The sequence below is a fragment of the Haliotis rufescens genome, unplaced genomic scaffold, assembly GCF_023055435.1.
Source record: "Haliotis rufescens isolate VD_foot unplaced genomic scaffold, xgHalRufe1.0.p SCAF_49, whole genome shotgun sequence".
Taxonomy (NCBI): domain Eukaryota; kingdom Metazoa; phylum Mollusca; class Gastropoda; order Lepetellida; family Haliotidae; genus Haliotis; species Haliotis rufescens.
In genome coordinates this window covers 921,053-948,891 of record NW_025964212.1, presented here as the reverse complement: position 1 = coordinate 948,891, position 27,839 = coordinate 921,053, and the positions used below count along the sequence as shown (strand labels likewise).

Here is a 27,839-nt window from a genome sequence, read left to right as displayed (position 1 = left end):
TGTAAACATGTCCTTCTACAATTGTAGGTTATACCTAGACGACCAAGGTGCCTGGACATGGGTTACACATTGCAACTGTCCGTGGTCATGTGGGCTCCATTCTGAGAAAGCCATGTTATGCTGGACTTTCTCTGTGAAGAATGTGGTCAGTAGATATAGGGGTGTATTTTGCTGGTCCAAATGATCCGAGTAGTGGAGAAAGTATAACCTTCCGCATTCATGGTGAAGTGTAAGAATGAGTTGCGGGTGCTGTCCACACCCAATGATACCCCAGTTACCGTAGAAAGGCAGTTGTAGTGTCAGCTGAGGTCGTCTGGAAGTCTGATCTCTAGAGCACATATACTGATAGATATTAAAAAGCTCTAAGCTTCAGGTTAAAATAAAGAGATTCGCTGTCTCCGTTTGACCATTAATTTAGCACAATAGTCAGTGCAAAGATTTGGAGTTCTGGACCTCTGTGGTGTGTACCCGTTCGGGCAAGTAACGGTTGTAGAGGTTTATAACGATTTGCGTATCACTACCAAAGGCATTCGTGACCAACTCGTGTTATTCCGGGACAAGCCGAATAGCGACTCGTGCCCCTCTCATGGACAATTTTGCTAGTCTTAGCGCAAACGGGCATACCTAAAACAGTTGTCAACTCGTTGCCTGAATGTTAACATATATTTCCCCATATATTATATATATTTCAGATGCAATTTAAAGCACAGCGGGACATGCGGAATTATACAGTATGATTGATCACATGTAACTGTGTCTTTGGTATATTTTTAGATGCAAGACGTATGTAAAATCAAAAATTATTTCTGAGGGATTCTTTGACTAAGAACTTGAAATCTTGCGCGCATTCTGATTGGTTTGTCGTATATTCGCACATAACATTAACCTTTTTGCAGGTTACGGAAAGGGGCGAGTGGTGACGAATGTACCAAAGGAACATTGTGAAAACAAAATCAAGACTGTACAGTCTATATTGAAATATACCACCTCCAGTAACGATGACTTAATCTTTTAATGGTTTAGATCCAGTTCAGACGTGCAAAATCCAATTTTAATGCTTTGGTCTTTCAATTTGTCAGAGCCATTTGAGAAGCGCCACTTCCTGGTATAATGAGCTGGTCTCTAGTGTTGTAGCTCCAGTTGTGATGCGCCTCTTCATGTAATGAGTTGCTGTCTAATGTTTCAGGTCCATTTGTGGGCACCACTTCATATTAGTTGGTCTCTAATGTTTCAGCTCCAGTTGTAACACGCAACTTCATATGATAAGTCGGTCTCTATAGTTTTGTAGCTCAAACTGTGATGCGCCACTTCATGTATTGAGTTGTTCTCATATGTTTCATATCCAGTTGCGATGCACCACTTCATTTAATTAGTTGGTCTCCAATGTTTCAGCTCATATGATGAGTCGGTCTCTTGTGTTGTAGCTCCAACTGTGACGAGGTACTTCATGTAATGAGTTGTTCTCATATGTTTCAGCTCTGGTTGTGACATGTCACTTCATATAATGAGTTCATCTCTAGTTTCAGCTCCAGTTGTAACGTGCCTCTTCACATAATTAGTTGTTCTCATATGTTTCATATCAAGTTGCGATGCACCGCTTCATATAATAAATTGGTCTCTTTTGTTTCAGCTGCAGTTGTAATGCACCACTTCATGTAATGAGTTGGTCTCCAATGTTTCATCTCCAGTTCTGACGCAAAACTTCACATAATGAGATGGTCTCTAATGTTTCAGGTCCAGTTTTGACACACCACTTTATATACTGAGTTGGTCTCTAATGTTTCAGCTCCGGTTGTAACGCGCCGCTTCATATAATGATTTGCTCTTTAATAAGGATAGAATTGCTGTACATCCATGGGATTATCATTCTGTATAGCCTTTATATTTTAGGGGGATATTCTCTACAGTTCGAATCCCGATTCGCCCCGATTATGTTTCTAGGTTTGTCAGCACCATACCCGTGCCCGTGGATTTCACCGAACTGGTAAACGTCTAAGACCTGCATCACTTCGAGCTTTCCTCCCACATTAAGCTGACACGCCGCGATATAACTGGAATATTGTTAAAAGCGGCGTTAAACCCAACTCACTCAAGCACTTATCTACGCCGGGTGCACTCAAGAAGTCCTAGTCAAATGGGCCTGATGGAGAGGGGCAGGTGAAGGCTCCTATGCGCGGTGTGCCGGGAGCCACAAGAAAGTGCCAGTCAGCTGAACCCAGGGGACAGTTAGGTTACATAGACTGGCGGCAAGTCTCATTTAGATCATTAATCATCATTTGTCACCATGCATTTGGTGTCGTCGTTAGCCCGTCTGGCGTAAGGGCCAGAGCAGAACCATTAACTGGGATGCTGAGACCACCACAATCCATGTGCAAAAAGCTTTGAAACTCCTCCAAAATTTGAGAGAATCACCCCGTCGCATCCGCATCACGCATTCATGCAAGGGACTTTTGACATTCAACGTTTTCAGTGCAGTACAGTGAAATATCTGCTTTGGATTTCATTGCGTCATTGTTTTGACATCCAGGCGAAATGAACGTTTTACTTGTTGTGGGGGCGAAAGTGAGTCTGATTTTTACAGAGGCCTGTATTAGGAATATTATAACAGAGGATAACAAATGTAAATAGAAACAAGATTCAAATATACTACTGCTCTGTCGTAGATGCCAAAAAAGAACCTTTAGTATTTCCTGTCATCTTACTTAGACATGGCACAGAATGCCTAATCACGCTGTCAATCACTGGATTGTCTGGTCCAGACTCGATTATTTACAGACCGCCGTCATATAGCTGGAATATTTCTGAGTGCGGCGTTAAACAACAAACAAACAAACAAAACCCATATGGGCGAAAATATGCAGTGTAATATTTTTTTATATTTGCACAGTGTGCAATTAATGATTCTGGAAGCTGATTGGTCAGTTAAACAAAGATCAATGTTAATTGGACAACGGGACTAATTTTATCTCATTCCATTCATTCACAAATCCACGCCATTTATTCAAATGTTTTACGTGCTACAATCTCCCTGATTCGAAATTGTTTAGACAAGAAACAGTTTCATATCAACAAGTTTCATCTCGGGTTATTCTATGTTATCCCAGTGGTTAAACGTTTGCTAGTCACACTGAAGACCCCGGTTCGATTCCCCACATGGACACAATGTGTGAAGCCCATTTCTGGTGTGACCCGTGAAGTTTCGGGGTAGAATAGATCTTCAGCAACCCATGCTTGCCGTTAAAGGCAACTATGCTTGTCGTAAGAGGCGACTAACGGGATCGGGTGGTCAGGCTCGCTGATTTGGTTGATGCATGTCATCGTATCCCACTTGCGTGGATCGATGCTCATTAGGGCTGGGATGAGTCCAAATTTACTACCCGGGTACCTACCCCCCTATTACCCGACCCTACCAGGGTACCCACTGTAGGTCTCAAGAGATAGGTACAAAATGTCCGATTGGGAATTGTTTTACCACAGCCTTGGCAAAACGTATTTAGATACATGTATAAAACAATCTGGTCATGCATACACTGAAGTTGGCTTAAGTTATGTCTTTATTCAACCATATGAAAAGTCAGAAGGAATGGGTGCATAGTCAGAAAGACATACGAACGTTAGTGACTTGTGGTGTAACAATAGAGTTCTGGAGAACATTTGTCATTGAACAATATATCACGTGACTAACCACGGGTCCGGGTAGTCCTGTGGGTACCCGTCCCAGCCCCAATGCTCATGATGTCAATCACTGGATTATCTGGTCCAGGCTCGATTATTTTACAGACCGCGGTCATATAGCTGGAATATTGCCGAGTGCGGCGTTAAACAATCAACCAACCAACCATGTCTGGCGTCCCCCGACGCGATATTGCTAAAAGCGGCGCAGAACCAAATAATAATGCTCACTCCTCCATAAACGTCAGACATGATCATGTCATAGAATGTCATCGATAAGTTCTTACCTGAAAGGTGCAGGCGGCCAAACTTGTCATGGCGTATGTCACGATACGAAGTGTTTGTGTTCAGTTTTCCTGTAATTGCGTCTGTCATTTTCTTCTTGTTCTTTGATTGTGCAAATGTAGTAGCAATCGCAGGACGAACATGTAGTTTCCGGGCGACATCGCATCTAAGAAGTAGCTGTTGCGGTTCATCTCCCTGTGTAATTCTTCTTCAACTTGCGAATTTATTGTGCCTTTCATTACGGGACCAAACGTCATACGCCTTCGCAGTTCCTCCTCCGATTTTGTATTGCCTTCATAAAATCTATCAAACAAACAGAATGTTTCCTTTGAGGGTGGCAAGTCAGAGCATTGACTGGAGCTACTGTTAATCCTTCTTTTTTGTAAGGAATTCTCTTAGAAAATATCCCTTTCTGTATGTTCTCGGCAGTTGCTTCGGCCACGCGTCCCTCGTTGTTCTTCCGCCGCTTGTTCCCATGGCGTGACATCATATGGGCTAGTCACTTATGATGACTGGCGGTTGTCTTGACATTGATCGATGTGGTCTCTCGCGCTTTCAGGCCTCAGTTTGTTTGTTTGTTGTTTTAGGCTGCACTCAGCAATATTCCAGCTATATGACGGCGGTCTGGACCAGACAATCTAGTGATTCACGTCATGAGCATCGATCCACGCAATGGGATACGATGACATGCATCAATCAAGTTAGGGAGCCTGACCACCGGATCCCGTTTGTCGCCTCTTACGACAAGCATAGTCACCTTACGGCAAGCGTGGGGTGCTGAAGACCTATTCTACCCCGGATCTTCACAGGTGAGACTGGTTTTCACATAAGTTTTATCACACTGTAACAATTTATTACTTCTGTTATCAATCTCTGCCTCTTGGTGTTATTTAGGACAAACTGATCTCTGATGGTTTGACGAGCCAGTGAGTCAGTTATGAAATGTCAGCATGTTGTGGAGGAGAGACAAGGATGATGGTTTCCTTTCAGGAGAATCCAAAAATGTTTTGTGCTAACAAACCAAGAAATCCCCATAACTGGACTGAACTTGACCCAAAGTGGAACCTGGCAAGGAAACACAACACTGCATACAGAGTGAGAGAGTTGAGTTTAACCCGTTTTGAATAGTATTCCAGTTATATCACCATGTGTCAGCTTGATGTGTGAGGAAATCCTTCAGTTCAATCCCAGAAAATGTCATACCAAAGGATGTTAAAAGATAGAAGACTTGTTGTACCGTGTTGGCGCTAGGCATTGGGGGATAGAATAGACTACATTGCTGGGAGTCAGCTATCTGCCTCTGAGTGGAGTATTCATGTTAACTGCAGCATGGTATCACAGTGGGCTAGAATCATAAAACCAGCATTAGTCTGGACTAGTACAAGCAGCCACAAACACACGAAGTGCAATATGTTAAACCCCATTTCACCTCACCTGGACAATCAAGTTCATGTTGCTGTTTCAGAAAATCAAACATGAATTTATTTGTTTCAGTGTGTATCAGAAAGCATTTAAGTCTCCGAGGAAAACACATAGTTGGAGTTTCATCAATCCATGTGACATCTTCCTGAGGCAAGGGAGTTAACTGACTACATGAGCCCTTGTCGAACTATAATTATTGAGTTCTGGCTAGACTAACGAGCCTGCATAGTCCAATCAAAATCGTGTAATAAAATCCGACATCCGATTCCTAAACTGCCCTGTAGATTTTGGTCGATTGCAGGATTTGCAAAGCATGTGTACCGTCAACATGCCTTCAACCGAAACTTTCCATTTTCGGGTTTTTAATCAAGGGGCTTCGATTTAATGCACTTCGCAAAGTGAAACCCATTTTATTACAAAATAGATCTTGATTATCAATCAGATTGTTTTCACTAGGCGCCCCCATTTTGTTTAAAGCAACTGCAATTGATATGAAAGGTGGAACCTGATTGGTCAGTAGGAGGGACATACACGCGACATAACTCATAATAGCTGCTGGTGGCGGTAAGATCGAGCCAAGTCATTCCAGCCTTGTTCGGCAAGGGTGGAAACTGGACTTTTACAGTCAGTGAACTCCCTTGCCTAGGGAAGATGTCCATGTGACAGTAAAACAATTTATTTCACTTTTGAACGTATACATAATAAAACATATCAAAAGATATCTTAAGTAAAATCAATCATTTCTGGACTCCGTAAACATGGTAAACAAACATAAGTACATAAAAACCTAAAACACAAGCCTTGAGGTGACACACGGAAGCCAGTTTTCTTGAACCAAATTTGTATGTACTGTACATTGAAGAATATGTCAAGCATTTCTTGCTAATCCCAGAACATCATTATCATTTCCTTAATAGATCATCACTTTCAAGAACTGCATGTTACATTTGTTTGTACCATAATGTCCAAGCACACAAACTGACAAATACATTTTGAACATCTTCATCTGCAGCATAGTCAATCAAAAACAAATACTGTTGAAGAACTCAAGAAAAGAGAAAGAAAAGGTAATTGACACTAGTCCTATCACGCCTATAGTCCTTGGCAAACTGCCCAATAGTTAAGGTATCATAAGGACCAGTATTTGCCATTTTTAAGGGTTTTGCTACATGTTATCATTATGAGGACTAGTCAACTAAAACAGTTAGTTACTATCTTCCTCAAAATGTAATATGGCACACTGCAGAGGACAGATGAAAACTTTGTCTCAATTAAGCACAAGGCCACACTTTTTAAATTTTGTTTCATGGATTTATTCCAGCTTTCCCACACAAGGTCAGTCCATATTAAAATAGATATAAACAGCTGTGTCAATCTTTTATTTATTTATATGAGAGCAATTCTGCCTTGGAGTTCAAACTGCAGGTAGCCTCTTGAATCACTGATAGTGATGTAGACATGGAATTTATATATAACAGTTTTTATTGTATAACTATAAGTGGGACTATATTACTAGCGGGAGACATACTAAACATAACTACTTTTTTGTTTCTTTTATTTCTTTTCCAGCTGCATTTCAGGATGGGCAGCAGGCACGTGAATCGAAAAACAAAAAATGTCTAGCCTAACCCTAATTTATGCACAATGTAGAAATTTCTATTTTTTTGGAGACTAGGTAGAGGTGAATGTTCGAGTAACTCTCCATTCCTTATAAATAATGGAACCGAGGCCCATTTTTTTTAAGAAATGGAGAGTTACAAGGAAGTTCCCCTTCTAAAAACACATCTCTCCTCTTACCATGCTTACACTTTCACAAACATTCTAAAGAGCCATAAACTTGCATTGTAAAAATCAGCTTGTGACGAAGCACGTGCAACAGCAGCAGAGAACACAACTCTCCATTCCTTAAAAATAATGGAGTGCTCAAACAATAGAATGTCACGGATGTGTTTTTATCCTGAGGACTAGTGTTGCCCTCATTTCACTGGTCCTCAGTTTGTAGATAGTCCTGCTTGAAGGAGACACTTGAAGCTTGGAGAACTGGTTCAGAGTTGTAGCTCTCAAATGCTACTAGTCAATGATGACTACCATCATTGGGTTTTAATAGTCTTGGGCTAGCAGGGTGGCCTCAATTTGAAACCTGGCCATTTAGGGGCTAGTTCAGAAGACATTACTGAAGACCATCAAATATCAGTAGACTATTGCATTAAGATATACTGGGTCAATATATTCATGGGCAATGGAGGAATGTAGTGATATATACCCTTGAAGTATTGACATAGTGAATGGGTAAGTAGGGTATAAGGCTGCTTTGAATAGTATTTCAGATACATCACGGCTTGACAGTTTGATGTGGATTGAAAGCCAAAAGTGATGCAGGCCTCTAGGAATCGAAAACTTTAGTGAAACCCACAAGCATGGGTATGGTTCTGACAAACCTAGAAACATAAGGGTGAACCAGGATTCTTACCCACAATCAGCTTTCTGTAATGCCTAAGGGATGCAACTCTGGACAATGAATATCGGCAGCACAGGTAGCGCTCCACGAAGTGGCACATCAACCCAATGTGCACTGTGCATCCAACTATACACTACACAGTACAATTTAGACTTAAATCTACATACAATGGTTCTTATACCTGACCAACACATAATTATAGGATACTTAACCTGAAAATAAAAAAACATACATCTTAAAACCTGACAGCATGAACAGACAATGCTCACATAATCAGAACAAGTATTACTTGCTGATGACCACCTTCACTGACAAAGCAAATATAAAGCAAACATAAAGCAAATATAAAGCAAATATAAAGCAAATTACAGCAAACTATGAAGGATAAGCTAACACAGAGACAAAAATGTAATCAGAAAATGCATAAATCCAGAATATGTTGTACAGGGATTTATCTAGGATTCCAAACTAAATGCCAAATTGGGAAATAAGTGTAAATTTAAAGCAAATATAAAGCAAATTACAGCAAACTTTAAAGGATAAGCTGACACTCAGTTTCAAAAACGTAATCAGAAAATGCATAAATCCAGAATATGTTGTACAGGGATTTATCTAGGATTCCAAACTAAATGCCAAATTGGGAGATAAGTGTAAATTTGTAAATTAAACTGGGATTTTTTAAAGTGCTTATATCTACATTCACATGAATTATGAATTTTTTCATTTCCCATTTGGGAATTATTAGTACCGGTATATTACTGACATTCGTGGTCAACAATGATCCCCTGAGGAAGTCTAGATAAATCCCTGGTTACAGCAATGAAGAATCACGAAAATTCACAAACTGATGACAGAACTGCTTCATCAGCCACAAAATCTGCTGCATACAAGACAAGCATGGAAAATGTGACATCATGAAATTATTAGGTTCAACTGATGAAACATCACTTATCATTTCCACTGTAGCCAAAGAGGTTGCGCTTGTTTCGTCATTTTGTAATGGTAGAATGCAGACAAACCTAGCATTGTTTTGAATATAGAGGTTTCAAACTTCGATTTGATACCTATATATTTTTCAATACAAAACCTCATGCTATATTTACATGTATGAAATCTACATTCAAAACCTCTTAATTGAAAACACACTAGATTTATCTCATAAATATATCCATTCCAAAGAGTCTAAGTATACGTCATGCCATGAAGATGGACTTTAATAAATCAAAAGTATAAAACTGAAAAAAAAAATAAATCATGAATCTTGAGTATAACATTCCAGCTTGAGACACATCTCCTTGTGCGCCACCTTCCAGTGTTCCCGTTGACACTGCTTGCTACAGTAGCGAGAGAGTCGACACGCTCCACAATAACGAAAATGGTCTCTTTCCTCATTGAACTGTCTGCGACAACATGGTGCTGAACAAAAGATGACATGACCATTATCACTGTTACATTCCTCTTTGAGAACGTCCCGTAGTGACTGTTTGTCTATAAGCTGAGTCCCGCCATCCAGTTCGATTCGGAGGGCTGTGCAGTACTTCAATACAACAGGATCTGTTAGGCGAATTACTTTGGGATCTATCTTCCGTTCAAGGCTGTGTTTGTACTCTTCGACAGCAATAATAGCTGATGAATGTCTCACTTGATGACGAACATGTTTACCACCATGAATTACCAGCCCGTACAATAGCTTTACACAATATTCAACAATATCTATCGAGTTGTCGTTGAAATCAAGCTGTTTCTGTGCAATCGAATGAAGATCTTTCAGAATCTTATTCATCATGTACATCTCCGCCAGAGGTTCTTTTCCAACAATGAGACACCTATACATGATAACAAGCATTTTCTCCAGAAGCCTTGGTTCCTTTGGCTGTCTCAGAGCTTCAAAAAAAATTGGCACAAGAGCCTGTCTGTGGTAGAGAACTCTTTTAATGACGTTCACTGTAGTCAGACACTCACAAAAGAGGTTCATCGCTTCAAATAAATTGGAGTAGACATGACAATGGCAAGAATGAAGAGTGTTTGTTTTGATTGCCAGAATAATCTTTTCGATACCAACCTCCCCGAGGCACTGCATAACTTTCCAGTAGTTGAATTTATGCTTCCTAATATCACTTGATTTCATTTTCTGAAGTTTATCATATATTTCACCAACTCGTTTCATTTCCCTTCGCTCTAAATTACTCACAACATCATTTGCAAAGCCTTCAATGGTCTTCACACCACACTCTGCCATCACTGTAAAGTAGAAAACATAAACATTAAAACACTGTTTGTTTGTTTAATGCCTCACTCAGCAATTTTTCAGCTGTATGACGGCAGTCTCTAGATATCGTTAATCAAGTCTGGACCAGACAATCCAGTGATTGACATCACGAGCATCGATCCACGCAATTGGGACATCATGATATGCAACAACCACGTCAGCGAGCCTGACCACCCGATCCCGTTAGTTGCCTCTTACGATAAGCATAGTCGCCATTTACGGCAAGCATGGGTTGCTGAAGACCTATCCTACCCTGGATCTTCACGGGTCCATTAAAACTCACATTCCAATAGGGCTGCGACGAGTAACTCGGGTACTCTGGTTGAGTGGGTACTGAGTAGGACCCGGGTACCCACAGGACTACCAGGACCCCTGGTAAGTCATGTGACATATTGTTTAATGACAAAAAATTCTAGAACTACAAGTCACTAATGTTTGCATTGTTTTTTTTCTGTGAATACATTCCTTCTGACATGTATATTCAGTCAACTACAGTGTATGCATGAGCAGATTGTTTTATATGTGTATCTGAATATATTTTGCCAGGGCTATGGTCAAATTAATCCCAACTGGACATTTTGTACCCATCCCTTGAGGCTTACAGCGGATACCCATGTAGGGTATTAGGGGGTCAGTTACCTGGGTGGTAGGGCTGGGATGGGTCACTCGGGTACACAGGAACTCGATGATAGCTTGTATAACATAATATATTCGTATATACTCTATGTATATAGAGGGGTGTGATTGTTTTCTCTATACGATTATATTATGTTATACACGCTATCATCGAGTTCCTGTGAGTTCTAGATAATTTTTGTCATTAAACAACATATCACCTGACAAACCACGGGTCCGGGTCCTACTCAGGACCTGAGAACCCGACCTGAGACCCCGACCTGAGACCCCGTCCCAGCCTTAGTATATATCATCAAGTACAGAGAGAAAGAAAACACATACCAATTGGCAGGATAGATTATTTTTTAATAACACGGTGTGAATAGATTATTCAGAATTGACTTCAATAAGTTTTGTGAGTTTAAAGAAGGTCGTATAAATGTAAAAATAACACTGTGAACACTGTAAATCACGCTTGGATACTTGAACAAAAAAAGAGGCAAAAATAATCTGCAGTAGATCCGAAAACAGCACCTGCTTTGAGCAGGCGTTGAGGCTTGCTTGACCTGAAAACGGACCCTATCTTCATACTTTTTATAGTTAAAACTACGATTTTGTATCATTTAAGAAATCACATTAAGCAAATAGCCTATATGATCTATATTATGTTCTATAATAGACAATAAGTATCCAAATGACAATAAAAACAGATTCCTGATTTACCGCTTCTAGGGCATTTCAATTACCGTGTGTACTTTAGCCAGTTTAGGACTTTGTCGGCCTTGTGAACAGATATAAAATTTTATGCTTCAGGTAGCAACTATACCCGTGGTCCATGCACTTATTACTTACAGATGATTATCACATACAGATCTACCTTTTATTGATACGCTAGCACCAGCTGATTAACGTTGGTTTCAGGCTCATCTGAGCCTATGACTTTCGGACACACTCGTACAATCCGTGTTTTCATAGCCAGAAGCTCGTGTGCTTCTCCAATCCCCGCGCATGACGGATATAGAAAATAAAAAGCAGGAACGTAGTTTCTATCCGGAATATGCACGATGCATTACGGAAAACGAATTGTTTTTAACAGGTGTACAAACTATTTTGTGTCAAATGCTCATATCATATTCAAATTTGAGAAATAATAAATATACGCATGTAGCCGTTACTACCCCACACCCTACACCAATACAATGTACACACGTAAAAGAAACGTTATATATTATGCAAAATCAAACGATTTGTTTTCAGAAAACGTTTGCGAAGTGAGAAAAAATATGTCAATCAAGAAAATACTACTTGCTATAGTACTAAACACTACTCATAGGAAATCTTTATTGTCTTAATTTTAACAACTGTCCGAGTCACCGTGACCTTAAAAAACCAAATCCTAGTTTTTATTAAACTGTAACCACGATCAAAACTCATATTAATACTAAGACGAACCAAATGACAACTTCAGTCCGGAAAGCTTTTCTTAAAAAAAACACAAACATTACTAGATAATCATGATTATCAATATCAAGTTAGAAATCATATGACAATGAACGACTGACAAATGCTTACATGAATGTTGCTTAACTGGGTCGTGGGAAAATGCTCACGAAATATAATACACACATACATAGTAGATAGTACTTAAATATGACCCGATAAAGCGTATTATTATTTTAACACAAGAATGAATTCCATTCTGTCTCTTCACACAGTATATTCACGAAGAGACTGGTGAGAGTCGATGTGACCTAGCTAGTTGTCGATATAGCTTGTAGAAAATGTACATCCACCAGGAAGTCAATTTTCATGAATCTATCGTCTTTACCTCTACGTGAAACTCATTGCCATATACTCACTTGGAACAAAAATAATGTCTGTCAACGTTTCTCGACACTCGGTCGTCATTTTGGCAAGGTTGGTGATACACCTGTACAAGCGTTATATATGCGACAGCCGAGTCTTAACACGTCGCGGGTACGCTCTACGTGCACAGTTAAATGTCCCCGTTATAACGCTGCTTGGTGACGTGACCTCGTCATCGTTTGTAAGACGGTTTGATATGTACAAGGTTCTGCGACAGACCCGCACGTACTCATCAGTGTCACGTGGTCGTTCAGAAGTATATGTTAAATATTTAGGTGTTTTGATATTTAGCCCTAGCTATATGAAAGGGGTACACATAATTATACCCCTTTCATATAGCTAGGGCTAAATATCAAAACACCTCTAGGGGTAGAATAGGTCTTCAGCAACCCATGCTTGCCGTAAAAGGCGACTATGCTTGTCGTAAAAGGCGACTAACGGGATCGGGTGGTCAGGCTCGCTGACTTGGTTGATGCATGTCATCGGTCCCAATTGCGTGGATCGATGCTCATGATATCAATCACTGGATTGTCTGGTCCAGACTCGATTATTTACAGACCGCCGTCATATAGCTGGAATATTGCTGAATGCGGCGTTAAACAACAAACCAACCAACCAACATAATTATATATTAATGTTAAATACGCCCAAATAATAAAGAATTTATTTATCTCAATTAATACCAAACTTCGTGCTTGAGTTTATTTGTTTTGTAAGGCCCTTCTCCCAGCGTTTTGTCGATGCAGACGTATGCATCAATGTCTTTGGTCAAGTTTCTTTTAATTATTGTGCCTTAAGCTCTGCCTTTGACCTTGATTTTGTTCAAGGAATGACGGCACAGCTACGACTCACTCTGATTTGTTTGTTTGTTTGTTTGTTGTTTAACGCCGCAACAAAGGGGATTTTTCATCATCAGCATCCAGACTCAGAGATTCATTAAGTGTTTTAGAATATTACGCTTTCTTGTCTCCGTCTCTCGTGTTTGCTCTATACACGAAACTTAAAGACATACACAATTATACAGTTATAGTTGTGGACTCAATCAGTTTGTGTTTGTTTTTTTATTTGTTGTTTAACGCCGTACTCAGCAATATTCCAGCTATATGATGACGGTCTGTAAATAATCGAGTCTGGACAAGGCAATCCAGTGATTGATACCATGAGCTTTGATCCACGCACTTGGGATACGATGACATGCACCAACCAAGTCAGCGAGCCTGACCACCCGATCCCGTTAGTCTCACGACAAGCTCGCATAGTCGCCTGTTATGGCAAAGCATGCATGGGTTGCTGAAGACCTATTCTAACCCGCATCTTCTCGCTCGAATCGCTCTGAAGTAGAACGTTTTTGAGAAACTGATTAAATATTCATCTCACTTTAATAATTCAGGATACTATTTTGAAAATGCCTATTGATCCATAATATATGCTATGCCGTGCAAAAGCTGTTTTTTTAGAAATAGCAATTGGGAGATTTTTCAATCATTGAAATATTAATTTTGTGTATGTTCAGTTTGGAAACGATGTGCATGGAAATTAATAAAATAAAGGTTTGGGCGTGATAGTGTTTTAGATACTTTAGTGATAAAGCTACAGGTATTCTGAATATGAAAGCATCAGCCGCCTGAGACAATGCACATAGTATAACAGTCCACGCATGAGGGGGTGCTGTCACCTGTAAGAGTGCCATGCACGTGGCGGCCAGGTGTGTACATTGAGCACATGTCCAGCGTGCAAAAGTAAACAACTTGTAAAAAAACAAATCAGTCTCTGTTCATCTTTAAAACATCCGTGTCCTCATAGCAGGACTATCACACACATCCATCTGGAAAGTTACATAGAGTGAGATTATATTACGCTTAATTTGGTTGGATTTTGATAATGTGGAATTCCAGTCATTCGTCACAGCTCGCCCCATTCTGTAATATTACTTGCATGAAGACGGTATCTCGGAATGACACGGGTGATCACGAAAGCAAATCTGGTATGAAGGGTTTAATTAAGTAAAAACATAAATTACTACACTAGTCCCCCGTCAGATATCGTTTTTATTGGATCTCGTATACTTCAAACTCCCCTTCGCTAGTTAGATATTTTGAAATACACTCATCGTACTGAAAACGGGGATTCGTTTTGTCATCTATATGTAGCATTTCAGTAGTTCTCCCAGTGCTCGACCGCCTCCGTGGTCGTGTGGTAGAGCGTCCGCCCGGAGAGCGTCCGGGGTTCGATCCCCGGCCGCGTCATACCAAAAGACGTTAAAAGATGGTACTTGTTGTTACCCTGTCTGGCGCTCGGCATTAAGGGGCTAAAACAAGGCCTGGTCGGCTCGGAGTCAGTATACTGTGTCTGAGTGGGGTATTCATGTTTATTACCCACGTGGTGAAGATACAGGTGGTAAGATACTAAATCCGTACGTCAACCGTGTGTCGTACAAGGTTGACCTTGTTTTATTCGTTTTGATTGGATAACCGTGACCTCTGTCACACCGGGACTACTTTTTTCATTCATAAAAAATCGCGAGACGTCATTCATTTTGCGATTACAAGGCAGAACTGAAGAAATTCATGAGAACGAGAGATATTTACAAACACTTTATTAAACCAAACAAGATAGTCACACGCATCAAATTTGGTTTGCATTCGATATACGTTATGCATAGAGCTTCACAGATATTATATATAATGGAGCTAGATCTATAAATCGATTTACAATGTACGACTACCGATCAATAGAGCGAGGGTCCCCAACTTTCAATTAATTAAAAAATGTAAAAGGATAAGCGTGGTGAAATGAAGTCTGTTTAAATTATCTGGACAGATATCGAGACTTACTTGGGATGATCCGGTTGTGCCATCGGTGTCCCCTTTAAAGCGTATTTTTTGGCGCTGTTTCGGGAGTTGTTGTTTAATGAATGAACGTACACGACAGCACGACCAGATCACTTTAAGTTAACTGTTCCGATACAAATCATTCGAAAGCTCCGTGGAAGTGTGCCTGACGTCTGATTTTGTGGCCCCAAACATCCCAAATGTGAACAATAACATCCTCTATCTCTTGCGTAAAACGCTGTGAGTGGATCGCGGTTGTCTTTTCTTATTCCGGTGGCGACCTTGCCCTTCGATCGTTCGAAGCTGTCACTGACATGCAAGCAGATTTGAGTAAACTTGTTGATTTTCACGTCTTTAGTATATAGGGTGGTACAGTTAACATGAATGTCTTTGGCGAACAGTGACTGTCTGATTTCCCTCTTCCAAAATGGTACGAACATGATTTAAATTCAGCTGATAGATCAAGGAAACCGGACCATTTTGATTGCACAGCTGGGACCCCGGCAGCGCGAGTGACCGACTGTTGGTCCGATATTCAGAGCGCGGCGCTAATGTGACAATTCAAATGTTCTTATCGGTGTCCTGCGTACTAACAACATGGCACTTGAATTACCATAAGTTGAAGACTTTCTTCCAAAATGATCTTGAGCGTCAGTGCTGGTTTGTTTGCAAACAGAACAGCAGGCGCATGTTGTTAATGCGTATGCATAAACATGTCAACAATGCCCATATTTGGTCATATATCAATATTCAATGTTTCAGTTTGGTCTGCCAACGAACGAAAGTTGTTATGTATTTACACTTAAATATATTTTTAACGTGGGTAATAAATAAAATACCACACTCATTCTCGTTAGATACCATTTTTACGAAACTCGTGAACTTTCTATGGTATCTGACCTCGCTTTCGCTCGGTCAGATACCATTGAAAGTCCACTCGTTTCGTAAAAATGGTATCTAACGAGAATGAGTGTTGTATTCTCTATTAAACTGCGGCATGGTATCTCAGTGAGCTAGCACTATAAATCGGCATTAGTCCGGACTAGTACAAGCAGCCACACACACACGTGCATGCACGTCGCTATATAAGTGCAATAATCTTGGACGCGACGTTAAACCCAATTTCACCTCACCCATCTCTCAGTGCTCGACCTGTGAAGATCCAACCCCTGCTTGCCTTAAAAGGCGACTGACGGCAATGGGTGGTCAGGCTCGCTGTCATGGTTGATGCATGTAATTGCGTGGATCGATGCTCACGATGTCAATCACTGGATTGTCTGGTGCAGACTTGCTTATTTACAGACCGCCGTTATATATATGCTGGAATATTGCTGAGTGCGGCGTAAACAACAAACAAACAAAACTTTCAATGCTCTCATTGGTTAGTTGAAGCGATATGACGTCACAATGCTTGTCGAGAAAACAAGGCCACTATACTGTTCATGACGTCACAGATTTATAACACGTCATCTCAACAATATGATGACTTCAGTGGAATGTCTCTGTAGAGTTGAAATTTTATACTTTTTTCTTCATTTTCTTTTTAAAATCACAATGACTAATATATAGAATAACGTACTCGGAGTAAAAATACGTATTACATGTATGTTGCTTGTGAGTGAGTGAGTGAGTTGGGTTTAACGCCGCTTTTAACAGTATTCCAGTTATATCACGGCGTGTCAGCTAAATGTGGGAGGAAAGCCCGAAGTGATGCAGGTCTCAGACGTTTACCACTTCGGTGAAACCCACGAGCACGGGTATGGTGCTGACAAACCTAGAAACATAATCGGGGCGAACCGGGGTTCGAACCCACAATCATAGGTTTCTGGCGTGCTCAAGGGACGCAACTCTGCACAGCGAATCGCGGCGCCTTATAGACGACTGGGCCACCCGTGCCCCCTATGTTGCTTGTGAACGAATGCTGTAAGACACTCGCCAAAGGCTCGGGGCTCGGGGCTAACATGTTGGGGCAGATAATTCCTCGTAGCTAATAGGATATTCTCTAATTTCCACATACAAAATAAGAGGAACGAAAATATAGACCAAATTCAAAGAGATAACGGCACAAGGGACCCGGCACCCCTTTCGGTTTCCCCGTTAATCATGAAGCACCCGACCCGTGAAGATTCCGGGGTCTCCAGCAACCCATATTTGCCGTAAAAGGTGACTATGCTTGTCGTTTAAGGGCGACTAACGGGATCGGGTGGTCAGGCTCGCTGACTTGGTTGATACATGTCATCGATCCCAATTGCGTGGATCGATGCTCATGATGTCAATCACTGGATTTTCTGGTCCAGATTCGATTATTTTACAGACCGCCGTCATATAGCTGGAATATTGCTGAATGCGGCGTTAAACAACAAACAAACACACATGAAGCACCCATGATCTGACCGCCTGAGTACAAATGCTACTGATCTGTGTGAATGGATTAGTTATCCCGACGATTTCATATATGACAACCACGTGACTTGGTTGATTGCGTGTCAACGTACCCCAACGGAGTTGAATGGTGCGTGAGATGGGTTTAACGCCGCTTTTAACAGTATTCCAGTTATATCGCGGCGTGTCAGCTTAATGTGGGCGGGAAGCCCGAAGTGATGCAGGTCTCAGACTTTTACCACTTCGGTGAAACCAACGGGCACGGGTATGGTGCTGACAAACCTAGAAACATAATCGAGGCGAACCGGGATTCTAACCCACAATCATAGGTTTCTGGCGTGCCCATGCAATGGGACGCAACTCTGCACAGCGAATCGCGGCAGTAGGTGGATGCAGCGCTCTAGGACCGCTCCTGGCCTCTGATTGGTCGTCATCAGTGGTCACGTGACCTGCGCAGGGCATTATGGGTCATGGTAACATCACGATGACGTCACTTCCGGTTCCGCACCCAAGATAGCGGCACGTCCGGTTCCGGGAGGCGTGCGCCTCCAAGATGGGGGCACGTCCGGTTTCGAAGGGCAATCTCCCCATCCAAGATTGCGGCAGGGCTCCTCCAAGATGGTGGGAGGAGAGAAGTTGGGAAGGTGGGAAGGAGGGAGGAGGGAAGGGAGTCGGGTTCTTTGATTTTGGTTTGGTGGTGATGGTGAAGAGGTGGAGAAGAAAACATCAAGAAAAGCTTGTGGGAAACAGGAAGCGGAAACAGACTGAATCATTCACAACACCAGCAGCAGCGGCAGCAGACAGGAAAACGGAAGTGACAGAAAACCCCGGAGATGAAACAGTGGCGCAAAGGCACGGATGGACTAACATCTTTCGTCTCACAGGACACTTACTAGTGTGGCATAATCGCCTCATGTACGTGTCCTTCAGCACGGTGTTGAAATACAGGCACTGGAATGTGCCATCACGTGCCTTCGTCCCAAGAGCATACACAGGAAGACAGTCTTGGCACTTGTCGCATTGCCATGGAGGAGGCGATGGTAATGCTTCGGTCTCCATGTCCCAGCGGCAGCCTTTCAACCGAAACCAACTCCATATCCCAATTCTCTACGTTGTTTTGCATCATGATGATGATGATGATGATGATGATGCTCTCATAGAATGCAGTGTGAATGGCTTCGCTCTTGTTTTATAGGAGAGGCACTGAAACCCTGCTTCTTGATTGGTCCAAAACGTAGCGCGCCGATTGGTCCGTTACGGTGCCCGACCTGAGCCCTGGTTTTCCAAACCGGACCGACCCTTGTGTTTCTTTTCCATAGGAAATGGATTTTAACATGGGAGAGAAAGCACAACCCCAGTTCGACCAATCAGAGCCAAGAACGGCCCGAGCGAGCCCTCTGATTGGTCCACAACCCAGGCGACTGATTGGTCAGATTTCGATCCTGTTTTGGGGATAGTCATGTCCACCGCCACAACGCTGTTGTTGCGGAACAGTCATCTGAATTCTAAAGGTGGACCGACATGGGCATACATGAACGTGATGTAGGAATGCCTACGTGATGTACTTTGTGTCTCCCCATGCAAACGTGATGTCAAGCGCGAGTACAAACAGACGTTGTTTTGGGTGTTGTTTTTTTGGTTTTATAGACATACGTGAGGTTGTCACTCACTCATCCATGCCGAGGTGTTGGCACTCGTGTATGTCTACATGCGTGCTACCATTCGTGTCTCCATGCAAACGTGATGTACTTCGTGACTCCATGCAAACGTGATGTACTTCGTGTCTCAATGCAAACGTGGTGTCATGCGTGTCTTCAAACAGACGTTTATAAATATTATTATTTATAATATTCATATGGATAAGGATAGAGAGAGATCGATAGACATACGTGGCGTTTTAGTGGCGTTTTAGTCGTGTCTCCATGCAAATGTGATGGCACTCGTGTACACATACATACATACATACATACATACGTTCTGGGCTCTGATTGGTCGAACCGAGGTTGTGCTTTCTCTCCCATGGTAAAATCCATTTCCTTTATTTTTGAAAATGCGCATGTGTTTGACCAAATATGCGTTCACCCTATTTCATCTGTTAGACGTTCATGTCGGATCATTTTCACATTTCGTTTTCCGTTTCATTAAGTTATGACTTTTCAGCTTGGCCAAAATGGCGTAATGTTCCACAACTGACTTTCCCCGTATGGACAGTTACCAACTTACCACATTGGTAAAATCTATGAAAACGGGATTGGTACTGGCGAATCTAGGATTCAAAAACACGATCTTCGGATCCGCTGTCGTATTGACAGCTATTCGCGGCGTCTTGGCGAATACACCCCTACCTCAGTGCCCCCGAGTCATTGCAAGTTAGTGAGTGAGTATGGTTTTACGCCGCTTTTAGCAATATTCCAGCAATATCATGGCGGGGTACACCAGAAATGGGCTTTACACATTGTACCCATGTCGGGAATCGAACCCGGGTCTTCGGTGTGACGAGCGAACGCTTTAACCACTAGGCTACCCGACCGCTCCTGCAAGTTAGTGAGTGTGTGAATTGGGTTGAACACTGTTTCCTTTAATACTAGCGCATGTCAGCTGAATGCACGTCTGTTGCGTTGACATCATACTAGGTCCCCAGTGACGTAAACGAAAATAAAATACCTTATTGAAATACATTCGTTTCTTTGCAAATTGTATCCCAACTTGAATAATTTTATATTACATTCAGTCATTAATAGTATTAAACACACAATCAAAAGAACGTATGCATTTCGAATTTTGATTGTAGTGCTGAAAAAAAGAAAACACATTGCTTTTAAAGGATAAAAATGTGAAGAAAAAAATGTTTGTGACTTCGAGCCGACCAGTCCTTGTTTTATTCCCTTATGCTGAGAAGACCTGGGTTTGATTCCCGACATGGGTACAATGTGTGAAGCCCATTTCTGGTGTCCCCCTCCGTGATAATGCTGGAATATTGCTAAAAGCAGCGTAAAACCATACTCACTCATTCTAGTTGAAGTATATACTCATATTTGCTTTTTGAGAGTCACGACACAGATGGTCTTATGTACTGATAATAAATTGTTGACATCTTCAGATTTCTTGGACTTGATTGACAGCACATTCAAAAAACTGCGCCAACTCTTTTAAAATTCTATTTCCATCCTGTCCTCAAGACAGGTGTCACTTTGATGATTTGGAGACACTCGTTTACATTATGGAATATATCAGAACAAAACCGCAGATGTTTATAAAAACACTCATTATTTAATTATCTCATAGGGTGGAAACAAAGTGTTGTGAATCTAAATTACAATGAGAGGGAAGTGATAAATATTTGCATACAATCAATAAAGCTAGTGCTGTTACCTCACAAACTCAACAAAACAAACCTGACTGATGGAACACTAAAAATGGTTCACATGGAGAAAATGATTTCGATAATGGCAGTTTCTTATGTTTCAATACTCACTGCATCAGATAGGTTTTTACCTTGAATGCCTCTGCCATGCTTCAATGCTGAGTGGATAAAATAAAGAATGCACTTTCACAGAGACTAGAATAACGAGTAAGTACATAGTTTTACAAGTCATATTGTTTACCATTTTGATCTCAGAACAGAAAAATAAGATCTTCATTAAGATACTACTTTATGTTCAATAAACGATATTGTATGTTTGAATTAATGACAATTGAAACAACAATAATAATCAATAATGAAGACAGTTAATGAAAATAACTGGAGCCTTGAATCTACAAGCAGTCTGATCCTATATATATTTAATGTAAAAAATATCTTTCCAAATAAATATCTGTGTTTCACATTGAGAGGAGTCCCCGCCAAAAGCAGAATTGATGAAGCTATGGTATGCATTCCAAGACCATAAAGCTGTTGTACAAGTTACAATCAGATCAACTTGTGTGTGAATGTCCCATGTGGAATTATGATACCACCAAAACAACAGCTGCAAAAACAAAATGAATTTCTAAAACGGAAAACTGACCTAATAGAACCGCTCACGGCTGCATTATGAAGCACAGTCGAAGGGAGACAACTCTACAATATTTCTGAGATTCATTTTAAAAGATACCTGGACATTCATAATATAATTTTGTGAGGGTCAAATAGGATTACGTAAACAACATACAATTGTCACACATAAAGGTCCAATTCCTAATTTTGTTCAGAGATTGAGCTTTACTGATAATGCACATTCCCTTGTTTAAATTTCAAATAAACTTTACACATAACATTGAATTTTTCAACAGCAAATCTGAGATTATACAAGGCCGGAGTTAACTTTTTTTCACATGGGGGGGGGGGGGGGGAAATATTTGTACAAGTATCACTTGTCCCCAACTTGTATTTTCATGATTCAAATAAAACTGTTTTCTATAAAAAAAAATCCCCCCCCCCCCCCCCGGCTGGCTACGGCACTGTTATACCAGCATTGATGACAGCTTTGAGTAACTATCATACACACATAACCCCCATACAACAGAAAACAAATCATCTGAGTATTCGTACAACATATATACTACTCAAAAGAAGTTAAGGACCACCCAATTATTTAATATTACTACAGCTACCCAATTCTTTCACATAACTATAGTTAATCTGTCATGGCAGATAATGAAAGAATTTGGTGGTCCTTAAAGTTTTTTTAGTAGTATATTTACATCTAAAAGGATATCAGTAAAGAGAGATATTGAGATGATTAAATCAGATTACACCTCTCAAGTGTGTTATGTCCAGTTTCAGCAGCTTGTTTTTCTGAGTAACTACCCTGTATGTCCACATGCAGACGTTGGTCGATTCAATTTAGGTTCAAGGCTTCATCATCATGTAAAGTTCATCAAGTTCGCAGCTGATGTGGCACAAGTAGGTTACTGTCCCCATCTGCAGGTGAGTCAGCGCAGTCATCTTACACCTCGAGCATTGAAATACATATCCCCTTGAGGGAGTCACTAATGTATACTTATTGAGTGATAATCAGAAAAACGTACTTCCTGCTATAGATTCAAACTCATTTTAAGTAGATCGCTTATTCTTTAGTACATAGCAACAATTGACAAGTAAACAGTGTTACAATGATGAGACATGTTAATAATATATTGTAAACTGTCCAAAGAAGTTTAAACAAAGGCTGACAATAATTACTCTTCACGATGTCAAATTAACTTTTCTAAAATTGTAAACTTCCAATATCAAGTGAAATAAATAAGATCATGTCAGATCATGATTTTTAAGTCAATGTCTACACATTAGATTGAAAACAAAGATATTTTTTTTTTAGCTGAAACTCAGTCCCCATTCTAAGAACACATTTAAAATTTGAGTTGTACATAACTTGACATCAAAGCAAATACAATTATAAGATAGATCAGCTGATCAACTGAAATTTAGAACAATACTAATTTCATATCAATACTAGAATGTTCCTCTTGAGATTCTTACAAATAAGTTACAGCTGTACGAGCTATAAACAAATAATTAACAGAAGTAAACAGTCTGGTTAATATAACCTGACATCTTGAATCCAATAAAATATAATAACATTTTGATAAAGCTTTAAATTTTGACATTGATTTTAACAAAATTAGTTAAAACTTAATATTATGGCACTATAAACAACCAAACAGTTAAACAATAATAAAACCATCCGGTGGAAAAGCACTATGTTGTAAAGAATCAAATATGTTGGAATTTCCCAAAACACCAGTTTGATTATTTTCCATCAAGTTTTACTATTCCTATCTGTCCAACAAAACCTGTCCACAATAACAGAGTATAAAACCCAGCATGACAGTTTGAGAACATTCACTGCATACTGTTATCTGGTTGTACATTTCATCAAACAATCAAAACACCGGAACTATTTCATGGGTTTAAAGTGTCCCCTGGAGTGGCATTGACATAAGTCTTTACTTGTTGACCACTCCAGCTTCACACATTCTAAGAAATAAATATGTCTAAAACAAAGTGTCCTCTCGAAAAAGTCTGAAAGAAAACTTCACCAAATAAACACTCAGGAACAACTATAAAGTCAAAACAAAATGAGATTTCAGATTTACAAACAAAATAAAGTTAACAATAACAATTTTCACACAATTGCAAATACGATCCAAAATCAATAGCCAACAGAGCCTGTTCCTATGTTCAAAATGAACTTCAGTTTTACACATCAGGTTGTGGAATAATATAACTGCAGCACAAACGGTTACAGAGGGTAACTATGGTAACCTTTCAAGTCTATGAATGGCATTTAGAAGCGATACACATAAAGGAAGAGAATTTATGCATGTCAACTTCTTTATTATGAGAAACACAAGTCAAGGAGGAAGTAAATACTCCAAAACTGTGTGTTCCTCGTCGTAAAGAAGTTGACATCCATAAATTCTCTTCCTTGTGGTAACCTTGACAATGAGCTACAATGATACAGAACAAGCATCCCTTAACCAGGATACAGAGTAGAAAATCCCCACTGACAGACACACACCATTAAGACAAGTAACTAATGCCATATAAAGGATGAACAAGATCCCATTAATGTTCATCTTGAGCGCTAGAAAGACCAAATATTCAACATCACAGCTGTTATTCTGATAGAAAGACAGGGCTTTACCCAGGACGGGTTACAAATGGAAGAAAACTTCAAGCTATGATTTTTAGATATGAGGATATTCTAATGTATAAACATGGCTGGTCAAGAAATTATTTTTTCCCCAAAGGTCTCATTTACCTGACGGTACATTGGAAGGGTTCGAAAACATAATTTTTCCAGGTAATCAATATATTTAACGATCACAGAAATTTGATGAAACTTTTTAACATTACATTCTCTTAAAGATAATCGAATGAGACAAATAAATAAACCTTGATTTGGAATGGTGGGTCATGATTAATATTCACTGGGATTGGTCCAGTGGGTAAGAGAATTTGTTGAACCACACAGTGACTGGATCATACCTAAAGGTACTAGCTACTTTGGGAAGATTATTCCAGGTACAGCTCTGGATAAAGCTCTGTTCGACAATTATGGAATAATCCTACACATTGAAATCCGAATACACATAGCATCATATGTGCATCTAAGACCAAACTGCACCTCATATTTGGAGAAAAAGAATAAAACTTTAAAATGAGAGACAAAGTATCTTCCTCTAATATTTCCACTCATAGACTTTTTAATCTCATAAGTTTGATTTAGAACGCCCCACTACATGACCACCTGTCCTGACATGGCTGTTGTCTTGGTCATGGTTAGACAATGACATGGATGAGTTTCCTAGCATCCAATATTAATTTAATATTCATCAAATTCATATTAGCATTTATAAAACTATTGCAAAACTGAGCCCATAAAAACTGGAGCAATGAGTATCATAGAAGAGACAACGATGATGAAATGATTTTGATTACTGCAAAACTTTCCTTGAGGTAGTGCTTATAAAAAGCCTGCAAAACAGTTAAAGGAAAGCAGTGGGAACTTCTCATGTGGACATCAAATATATAGGGATCTAGGGTAGTTTTGATCGAATTGTGGAAATTCCATTGAAGACTGTCCTCCCTTTATAATTAACAGACACAGAAAATTTACATCAAGTTGGCCCAAATATTCGAGAACTTTTAAAAATCAAGAATGATATGCTAACAATTATGATTAAAGACCTTCATGTGGCAAAAATATCAGAGGATATATATGAAAATAAAATTTGATCAAAGTAAATGTATATTTGTTTGGATAAACTCCACAAACAAGAACAAACTATCACCCAATATTTAGCCTAGCTAAAACTTACTTCCAAAGAATTATTCAACGAATGTTAGGACAGTTCTTTGGCTGTATTTCTTAAATTTCTGGCGAGATAGATTAAGTATAGCAATAGCGTCAGCTCTGCTTAGACCTATTAAAATATCGAATATACAAAACATATCTCATCTACAAAATACTCATTACATCTTCTGGCAATGACCTATTCCTAACAAAGTCATCACATTACCATCAACCATGACCATTATCTTCTAATCACTCAGGCACCCTCACTGCTGTGGCCAATCCCAGGTCTCGGGCTCGAAGCTCTCGTAGTTGGTATCATAGATGTGGGATCTGATGAAGTCCTCCTTGTCCTTGGGTTCTGGGTAGGTGGAGGCTAGACCTTTGGCGTACACATACTCTGCCAGATTGGTAGCCAGTTTGACGGACACCTCACGGATGTTGCTCAGCGGAGGGTACACGCGGCCCTCCTCAAGATCCTTGTCGGTTACGATCTTGGCCAAGCTCTGATATAAGGGAGAGATCATTGTTACTTGAGGATCATTGCAGAAAATATACTACTCAAAAGAAGTAAAAGAGCAGCCGATTCTTCCATATTGTTACAGTTAATCTGTCATGACATGACATACCATGACAGATGAACTATTGTCATGACATATTAACTATTGCCATGACAGATTAACTATTGCCATGACAGATGAACTATTGTAATTTGAAAGAATCGGGTGTTCTTTAACTTCTTTAGAGAAGGAAATTAAAAAATTACATTAAAGTTATTTTTTGGAGTTCTGATAATTTTTCGAACTTTGAGTGGTAAGCAGGGGCCGTATTTATCAAACAACTTAAGTCATAAATAAAACTTAAGTCAGTTAAAAAAACTTAGTTTTCTTGTTTTTTTACTTAAGTTTAGTGGAAAAACTTAAGTCATATTTATCAAAAGACTTAGACTTAAGTTTTGTCATTTTCTGACTTAACTATTAAGACTCACCTTGCTAGGCTTAAATCATGTATGTTTGACTTAAGTCATGTAAAATGGCTGCCAGACGCAATTCAAGATTATTTAATGAGAGAAGAGATATACTACATTCATTAGATGACAATGAACTGATACAGCGGTACAGATTTGATAGGAACAGTATTGTTTATATCTGTGATATCCTTGAGCAGGAGTTGAGTCCTATAACACAGCGGAGCTGTGCCGTGTCCTGCGTTACGAAGGTGCTTGTTACTTTGCGTTATCTTGCCACTGGCAAGTTTCAAATGTGTAACGGTGATGACCATGGTCTGAGCCAACCCACTATATCTCGGGTGATTTTCCAAACGCTTGACTCCCTCACAAGTCACCGTATCCTTCGTAGATTTGTTACCTTTCCTGTACAACCCCAAGAAATAAGACGCCATCAACAGCGCTTCTATCAGACTGCCAATTTCCCGGGTATTGTTGGGGTAATTGATGGCACCCACATTCAGATTCAGGCCCCATCAGTCAATGAGAAAGAATTTGTCAACAGGCATAATTACCATAGTGTAAATACACAAATAGTGTTTGACAGCGACGATCATATAATCGACATCGTTGCACGTTGGCCTGGCTCAACACACGACTCCCGCATTTTGACAACAAGTGGGTTATGTCAGATGTTTGAGGGGAACCAGCTACCAGTAAGTTGTCATCTGCTTGGAGACAGTGGCTACCCTTGTCGGAGATGGATCCTAACACCATTTTTGCGTCCTCTCCAAGGACCACAGACAAACTACAACAGGTATAAATATTACTTCGTTCAGTTCACTACGAGCACTCAGCAATAGAGTGACTTCCCCTGGTTAGGTAGAATACTATCTCAAACCTAAAAACGGAATGGAAGAGTTACACATATTTGCTGTAAAGTATTATTCAGTATCATTCCGTTTAATTCCTACTTAAGTGTCGTAAAATTATGTAAGTCGCAAATCAGGTAAAAAAATATGTATGATTATGTATTCATCAGTAAGAAATATTAATCATTTTATCTCACTTCTCTTTTATGTATGAAAACATACTAGTATGAAGCATTGATTCTATGAAATATAACCACACACATAACAAGAAACAGCAATATTAAGGGGTTTGCAATATGTTGTCATTATAATGACCAATGGATTGAAAATGTTAGTTTCTATCGCTGAGAACATAGCAAAATGTGTTCTTCTTTTTCTTATACTCCCAATTTAAATTTTATATGATTATCTGCTAATAATGATTATTCATTGCAATTGTC

General features: G+C 39.9%; 2 protein-coding genes across 3 annotated transcripts in view; both read right to left on the bottom strand.

Annotated features, from left to right (window-relative positions):
• Window positions 1-5,493: 5,493 nt before the first annotated feature.
• Window positions 5,494-12,748, bottom strand: LOC124139022. Of its 2 annotated transcripts, none has more exons than XM_046505988.2 (2): window positions 12,581-12,748; window positions 5,494-10,078 (listed from the first exon to the last, which is right to left on the bottom strand). In XM_046505988.2, the coding sequence occupies exons 1-2, from the start codon at window positions 12,627-12,629 to the stop codon at window positions 9,090-9,092; spliced, it is 1,038 nt and encodes a 345-aa protein (XP_046361944.1). In that variant the 5' UTR covers window positions 12,630-12,748; the 3' UTR covers window positions 5,494-9,089. The 2 variants fall into 2 exon arrangements, with proteins under 2 accessions (XP_046361944.1, XP_046361945.1); XM_046505989.2 differs by lacking the exon at window positions 12,581-12,748 and adding an exon at window positions 11,599-11,746.
• Window positions 12,749-22,122: 9,374 nt separating this feature from the next.
• LOC124139021 (NADP-dependent malic enzyme-like) overlaps window positions 22,123-27,839 on the bottom strand; it is a 29,335-nt gene continuing 23,618 nt past the window's right edge. Inside the window, exon 13 of the mRNA XM_046505986.2 lies at window positions 22,123-26,087. Coding sequence (XP_046361942.1) covers window positions 25,848-26,087 — 240 coding nt within the window. The 3' untranslated portion in view covers window positions 22,123-25,847. The remainder of the gene's footprint in view (window positions 26,088-27,839) is intronic.